We start from the raw sequence: 8,180 nt of genomic DNA on the forward strand, positions 1-8,180 counted from the left end.
TTGTATTCCTGCCTGATGGAAGGAGAACACAGGCTGTGTAGCTACTACAAGAAGAGGGGGATGTCTGACTGCCTTCTGTGTGCCTGGCTGTTCTAAGGACAAAATTGGCTGTGTGTCCGGCTGCCTTTATGAGACAATAGGTTTGGTGATTGGTTACTATAAAGTGTTCTCAGATTGTTACTAGTTGCTACAAAAAGAGCTTTGTTGACTGGCTAAGGTCAGCAGAGAGGGCTCTGTGGTTGGCCGCTATAAAGAGAGGGAACTATGTGACTGATTGCTTCCAGAAAGGGCGGTGTGACTAGTTGATGTAAAGTGAGCTTAGGCTCCTTGACTGACTGATATATGAAAAGAAGGCTGTGTGACTAGCTACAATCAGGTGATGGGGCAAAGCACTGGCTGCTAAAAAGGTAGGGCTTTGTAATTGGCTGCTGTCAAGAGAAAACTATGTGTGACTTGTTACTATAAGGAGAAGCAGAAATAGGAGAATTCTGGCTTTGTCACTGGTGTAAGTAGAGGGAATTCTGTAATTGGCAGCTGGGCACTGTTCAACTGACTTTACTTAGAGTGGAAGCAATGTCAACATCTTGTGACTGGTTGTTACTGTTTAGGGAGAAAGGGCTGAATAAGCTAGTTGTACAGAACACTGCTGACTGTACTAGGCACTGGTAAGTATGGCGTTTTGCTGCGCTCTATACTGGGTTCTGTGTGGCTGCTAGGAATCCTGATACCTCAGTGTGTCTAGTAAATGATTTGCATTGAGACTGATATGCAAAGAGTGCTTTGTGACTGGTTACTAGGCAACTGAAAAATACTGGTCAAAGTGTGGCTGCTATGAAACCTGGTGGCTGTGGGCTTGATAACCTATATAAAAATAACAAGGTCATTTATGACTGGTGGAGTATAATCAGAGTGGCTGACTCATTGCCTGTGCGGTACTTCATATGTACTATGTGCTATGTCTATATTAACGAAATGCCAATAAACAGATTTCATAATAATAAAAATAACAAGGTCATGGAAGGAATAGTTACATTAATCTCAACCTTTGGCAATCGCTTGGGGTTGCAATCCAGACCATCCTTTTTTGTCTAATGTACCATTCTAAACTAATACCCGCCTAATGCAAATCGGTCTTTGTCCTGCTACAAAATGCAAAGTTCAACCTGAACTGCCAGGCCAGGTTCCATCCAGATGAGAATACAAGCAAACCCAGCCTGTTTTCGACCTACTTAGGTCTCATCAGTGATGTATAACTTTAGTCTTATGGCATGGTAAGCATGGGAGCCACATCTGTGCATATTCTTCACACTTCGGGCATTTACTGCAAAGACACAAGAATGCTCAAAATAATATCAGTCACTGACTAGCTCTCTGCCCGCATTACACACCATCGTTTTTTAACCACTGTGCCATTCTAGGCGAGTGCAAATCAGCCCTCCTTGACAGTTCTAGCTGGACTGTTCCTACTGCAATAGACACAAGGCTCACTGGTGCATGGCTGGGTCTAATTTGAGGTAGCATGGTGAGCAAAAAACGATGGATTGGGATGTGGGATGAGTACTTGCCAGTGGCTGAGAATAATTCAATCATGGTATATTACTTTTTTGTAATTTACATTGTGACGCCCTAAGTGTGACAGGGATGTCCAGACATGGGCCTGAGATCACTGTGCTACTGAATACAAGCTGCACCAAAATAAAGATGCCTACATAGGCGGAAACCGGCCTTGGGTAGCTTATGTTCCAGTTCAGAAAGGACCTGGCATGGCAATTCGGGCTCAACTGTTAATACTGGCTTAGTATCAAGGCTGATTTGCATATGGCTGGGTCTAATCTGAGGCAGCATTGTTGACAAAAATGGTTGATTGGGATGTGGCCCAAGTAATTACCAGCAGCTGTGATTAGTTCAAGCATTCCATCAGGGCCGGACTGGCCGGAGAGGGCACCGGGCGAATTGCTAGTGGGCCAGAAAGGTTGGGGCCATTTTTTTTAATCGGTGGGGGCTGTTACTGTTAAAGGAGGCCAGTTTTGCTTCAAATCGGACCCTTGTAACAAAACCACAGCAGCAGTGTACCCCCTTCCCTCGGTCGGACGTAACTGCCAGGGCTGGTTTGCAATCCCAGTCCGGCCCTGCATTCCATCCATCACTTTGTTGTATTTCTCATTGTAAGCCCCTTTAACTGTTTGACTACGTTAAATGGTGGGTATTGTAAGATTGTGCCAAGCAAGGCTAATTGATCAGCTGCTGTGAACCACAGTAGCTGTTGTAAATCAGTGTTGTTCTATGAATGGCTTCAGAGGGCACTGACAAAATAATTCCTTTTGAATGCAGGTTGTATAACGATGTCAAGGTGATGCCATCATCTTTAGTAAACGCAGAGACACCACATCCTGCCAGCCTGGACCTTCAGGGATCATCTAAAACCCCGTCTGACCAAGGACACAGCTGTGGGTACCAGTCATTTCCACTGGTGGTGGAAAATTACAAGAGCACACAACCAGGCACGATCCAATATGAAGGCAGTGCCTCTTCGGACTTCAATGGCCCATATTTGCTATTCCCACGCACTCCGTGGCAGTCTGAAAACTCTGCCACTGAGCACCCAGATGGAAAGGAGAAATATATCAGTCTCCCTCCCAACTGGGGCACCAAAATGCTTCCAGCATCAGTGAGCTCAAATGCCTCATCACCCCAATTTGGCTATGTCCTGTGCCCACCAGAAGCCATGTCTGAATCTGCTGATCCAAAAACCCAAAACGGAGAGTTTTGGAAGCATCAACTCCGAACCAAGGCAGATGCCTGCCAAAAACCTCCATCTTTGGACAAGTGGGCAACCTTTACTAACCAGGAAGCACCACCAGGCATGGAAGAGGCATTGCCAACTCGTGGCCCCATCGATTATGTCACGGCACCACCAAGTCTGATGCTGACAGCCACCAACTTTCCAACCATATCGAGCTCGAACAATCAGCATGGAAAACCATTTGTGGATCCAGACTGTTCTCAGGTGCTCATCCCAGCCCTCAACAAACAGGAAGAGGCTAGTGGCTATGTTGTCACTCCAACCATACCAAACAGTGCAACTTCCTCATCTGCTTCACTTCCTGAATTCAACAAAGACACCAGAGAGCCACCTGAGGACAGGCTGCTCATATTCAGCCCAGGTGAAGCGAGTCCCATCCTCTTGCAACAGATCGGCGACTACTGTTTCTTGCCTCACTGCAATGTCCTGGAGAACAAGGTGGAATGTGAGAAAGTCCCACCAGCAGCAGACCCTCCAAAGCTGTGTCTGTCCATGGCACCAGAGGACAGCCAATTCAGAGTGCCCCAGCCTCACACTGAGGTGTTCAAATTTATGAAGGATGAGTATGTGGCGGTTTCATAGGAGTGGCACGTGCAGACAATGATGCATGAAGATGATTCCAGCTGAAGCTGGTTGAAAATAATAGCTGGTTGAAAATAATTTACAGGAATTAGCAGGGTGATGGGTTGAGGAGGCTCTATGATCATATCACCAACTCTGATGCAAAATGATGCATGGTCAGTCAGGCCTTCGGAGTAAGCTTCCCATCACCTGAGTCAAAGGGGGCTGTGCCAAAGTAAAGCTTACGGTCCACCCATCTCTAAATGAGGCGGGGAGGAACGAGAGTTTGATGAACGGTGTATTCTAATGCATTCGAAACAGTGTATCCTGCCCGCCAAACTCTAAATCTAACCCTCAGTCACCAAATTAATTTAGCCATTGAAAGGGGCACTGAGACTACCAATACAGGAAATGGGACACATTTACTTCTGGGACCCATCAATTGGGAGAGGGAGGTGCACAAATGTGGGCAGACTCAGGAGAGGTGGAATAATGGGGGACGGAGTCCATAATAGTCATGGCTAGTCTGTACATATACATTATTTTCACAAACTTGCACCAAAGGAATTGACAAGGAGGAATATTAACGTAAAACTATTCAGTCTTACTTTATTGCTCACAAACATATCATATTTTGCACACCATTCAGTGTATCATGAAAGCATAAAACACCTTACAAGTAGCGCTAACCCTTTTTCTGATCAACCTATACTTTATATTATTCTTCCCTAATGTTATGCCAAGGCTTTAATTAAAACCCAGGTATGAAGATTTCTAATTCAGAATGAATACATTTTAATTTAGTTAATAAATGAACGATCCAATCATAGAAAAATGCTTTCTATTATTTGAGAGAATGTGTTTTCAAGAAGTAACAATGTCAATACTGGAGGCGGAACTTACCTCAGGTTGGTACTAGGGGCACTGCTGAAAAGGGGTGGATACAGCAGGAGGTCATGCAACAACACTAGAAGAAGGGCTGAGATGGCAGATCACAGGGTGCACTCTAAATAGAGGAACCAAGAAAACAGGATCTCAGGAGCACTGCCAATGTTTTGTATAGCTAAAAGGACCAGGCCTCACCAGACCAAAACTCATGGCTCTCCATGCAGCCTTGAAAGAGAAGGGTGCTTGCAGTTTACCCAGGATATATTTGGAGAAAATACTAACCAGCAGATAGAGATGGGAATGGTACCCTCTGTCTGGTTAAACCTGGAGGAATGGCAACAATGGGGCAATGGCACAATGATCCCAAGCCACAGATAAAAGTCAGATTGACCTCAAAAATTGTGGTATGAATAAATAAGGATGTATACTAAAATGTACACAACAATATATATTGAAATATTTACTGTCATGTATAGTACAATGTATAATTAAATGTGTAGTGAGATGTAGATTAAAGTATATGTCAGATTGTTCCCTGGAATAAAGTAAGATAAAGTACCGCCAGGCGTCGAGTTGAGAAGGGACATTGGAGCGATTGTTATAGGCCGCCTAGCTGCTGGGAAATCGCCTGCTGCACGAAACTCTTTCCTTGCAGACTGAGTCCTTTTTAACTTGTTTTTATAAACATTCTTTGACTATTTTTAGTACCGCACACCCGCACTTTAAAATAGAATTGCTCACCTGCTGCTCGAGCAGGGCTCACTTCCGCACTTTCCATTTAGCGCCATCTTGGGGGAGGTTTTGCCACGCTAGGGCGCCATTTTGGTGAGCGCACTAGTGGCCAGGGGGAACACGCCTGCTTGCCTATTTAATCTTGGGCAATGCAAGTGAGCCAGAGGCAAGCCCGTCTGCGCCCGTCCGCGCTTCGGAGGTGCCTAGTGCTGGTCATGCTGCCTGTTTAGGCAACGAGGTACTCTGTACCTACACAAGAGAACAGCTACTGGAACTAGGTAAGAGGGTACGCACTGACGTTGTCTATCAGGGACCTTTTGTGGAAAATGTGAGCATTAATACGAATAACAGCTTGAATTGCGGGCTGATTAATAGTCGGTCGCTAGTCAAGCATTATGCTGAAATCTCACTGCTGATTGAAGACATGAAAATCGACGTCTTGTTTTTAACGGAAACCTGGATTAGAGCGGAGTCTGTGGTAGAAATAGGACTTGCCTGCCCTGCTGGGTTTAAAAGTTTACATAACCCAAGAATAGAGGGCGGAGGAGGAGGGGTTGGAGTGATATTCAGGGAGGAGCTTAATTTTGCTCCCCTACAGGTTGATGAGGTAGATGGGATTGAACTCATGGGGTTCTCGTTGCAGGAACCTAAAGGCAGCCTATATACGGGATTGGTCTGTTACAGACCCCCAGGGAGTGCCACCCTGTACCAGTCTTTTTTAGATACCATCACCAACTTATCCCTAGCACACTCCAGAATGATTATCCTGGGAGAGACTTCAATCTGTGGGAGAACGCAAATACGGGAAATTATCTGAGAGATTTGAAGTATACCTGTACTAATTTTAACCTCCAACAATTAGTTACTTCCCCGACCCATCAGGGAGGACACATTCTTGACCTACTGTTCGCTAATGGGCTGGAAGTCGAGATACTGAATATTATACCCCAAAATTGGACAGACCACTATTTAATCCATTTTAAAATTATGTTACCTGGTCTGAGGGACCAATCTAAAACCCCTGCAGCCTTTCGGAGAGGCAGGGAATGGGCGAAATTAGGGAGGACGGGGGCCCTTTTAACACCACCCACTGCAAATCCCTTCTGTGCCTCTAGCACAGTAGAGGAGATTTATACTATCTACCAGAAATATATCACGGATGCTTTGGATCAACTAATCCCAATAAAAAAATTAAGAACTAGAAATAAAATCTCAGCACCATGGTACAATGATGAACTGAAACAGTTACGTCTACTATGTAAAAAGGCGGAAAGAAAATGGAGGAAGAGGTACTTAGAGGGGGGACAAGTTGGAGTCGAGGACTGCACAGACTAAGCATAAGATGCTTATTCTAGAGTGTAAAGCAAACTTCTATGCCAATTCCATCTTACAAGCGTCTAACGGGACCAAAGAACTTGTTAGGATTGTCAGGCATATCTCCGCTCCAACTTGCCTGGGTAACAAAGTGGAGGCTTCACAGAAATTATGTGATGAGATCGGTTCCCATTTCTTGGATAAAGGGACAAAGATTGTTGGATCCTTTAAGGACAACTAAACTGCCGCCCAGGCCCATGCTATACAGGCGACTGAAGGGGATCCGGGTCAGTTATGCTCCCTGGATAGCTTTCCGACCTTTACAGATCTCACTTTTAACACAGTTGTGCAAAGCATATCCTCAGGCTCCCCGCTTGACCCTTTACCTCAGAAATTATGGAAGACCTACGGCCAAATGACTCTTCCCTGGTTACAACAGATATGTAATCAGTCCCTGGAAAAAGGCATCATCCTGGAGGGATGGAAGCAGGCGGTGGTGACACCACTGATTAAGAAGCCCTCCTTGGACCCGACAAATCCGGTTAATTTTCGGCCAATCTCTCTCCTTGCCTTTCCAATTAAAATTCTGGAAAAGGCTGTAAGCAGATCTTTATCATGCTATTTGGAGGAACATCACCTGCTGGATAAGGACCAGTTTGGTTTTCGTCTTGGACATGGGACAGAGTCAGCTCTGTCCACTATGATGGACAACCTACGGATGCGGGCCGACAACGGGAATGCTACGGTTTTAGTGCTTCTTGATATGTCGGCCGCATTCGACACAGTGAGTCACTCAATCCTGCTGGAGAGACTGGAGGGAATAGGGGTGAAGGGACGGGCATTGCAGTGGCTGCGGTCTTATCTGACAGGGAGACAACAGACGGTAACTTTAGCACCATTCACATCTCGCAAATCACCCATAGCCTATGGAGTACCACAGGGTTCTAGCATCAGCCCTATTCTCTTTAACATCTATCTACAGCCACAGGCAGTCTCTATGGATTTATTCCAAGAGTGCATGCGTCAGACCGTAAACTGGCTGCGGAGGAACTCCCTGCAGTTCAATGGAGGGAAGACTAAGGTGTAGTACTGCTCATTGGCGAGGCTGCCTCTGCATACACCGGTGGAGTTTAGGCTTACCCCCGAGGAGGACCCGCTGGCCCTGGCCAGTACGATACATAACCTAGGGGTCTTATTAGATAAGAACCTCCAAATGGAGTTGCAGGCAAACAAGACAGCCAGTGTGTTTTTCGGTCTGCTGCGCCTGTTACGTCGGATACTTCCGATCCTACCGAAGGATCTGCGTCCCCTGGTAGTAAGCAGCACAGTGATGAGCAGACTGGACTATTGCAATTCCTTGTATTTAGGGGCACCTCAATACATCTTTCAGGGTCTGCAAAGAGTCCAGTCTGCCGTGGCAAAACTGGTGCTAAACTTGCGGCGTAACTCGTCCTCCACTCATGCCTTGAGAGAGCTTTACTGGCTACCAATTAAGGAAAGGGTCCTTTTTAAATCCCTCTGTCTGGTGTACAGAGCAACACACGAGATGGGAACGGTCCCTTTACAGGAAAGGTTTGCCTGGTACCTCCCTCGGAGACAGCTTTGTTCCTCCAGCGCCAGTCTGCTGGTAATTCCCATATTTAAACGCTCTAGGCTGGGGGGGGGGGGGGGGGGGGTGGAGGGGGGGGGGCCTTTAGCGTGGTTGGTGCTCGGCTGTGGAATGAGTTACCACAGAAGATCAGACAGATCGACTCTCTAACTTATTTCAGAAAGAGCCTCAAAACATGGCTCTTCCCGAAAGCCTGATCCTCTCTGTCCTTCCTTTGATCCCTCATCATGATGGCTGTGTGTTCCTATACCTGAGCGCCAGGATACCCGTGGG

General features: G+C 46.2%; 1 protein-coding gene across 2 annotated transcripts in view; it reads left to right on the forward strand.

The window, feature by feature from the left end:
- The window catches only part of CSF2RB (colony stimulating factor 2 receptor subunit beta), a 193,239-nt gene extending 185,290 nt beyond the window's left edge, over positions 1–7,949 (forward strand). For both annotated transcript variants that reach the window (XM_085601333.1, XM_085601332.1), the window contains exon 14: positions 2,332–7,949. In XM_085601333.1, the coding sequence (XP_085457459.1) occupies positions 2,332–3,385 (1,054 nt within the window). In that variant the 3' untranslated portion in view covers positions 3,386–7,949. The remainder of the gene's footprint in view (positions 1–2,331) is intronic.
- Positions 7,950–8,180: the final 231 nt, after the last annotated feature.

This window comes from Triturus cristatus, chromosome 4_2 (assembly GCF_964204655.1).
Source record: "Triturus cristatus chromosome 4_2, aTriCri1.1, whole genome shotgun sequence".
NCBI lineage: Eukaryota > Metazoa > Chordata > Amphibia > Caudata > Salamandridae > Triturus > Triturus cristatus.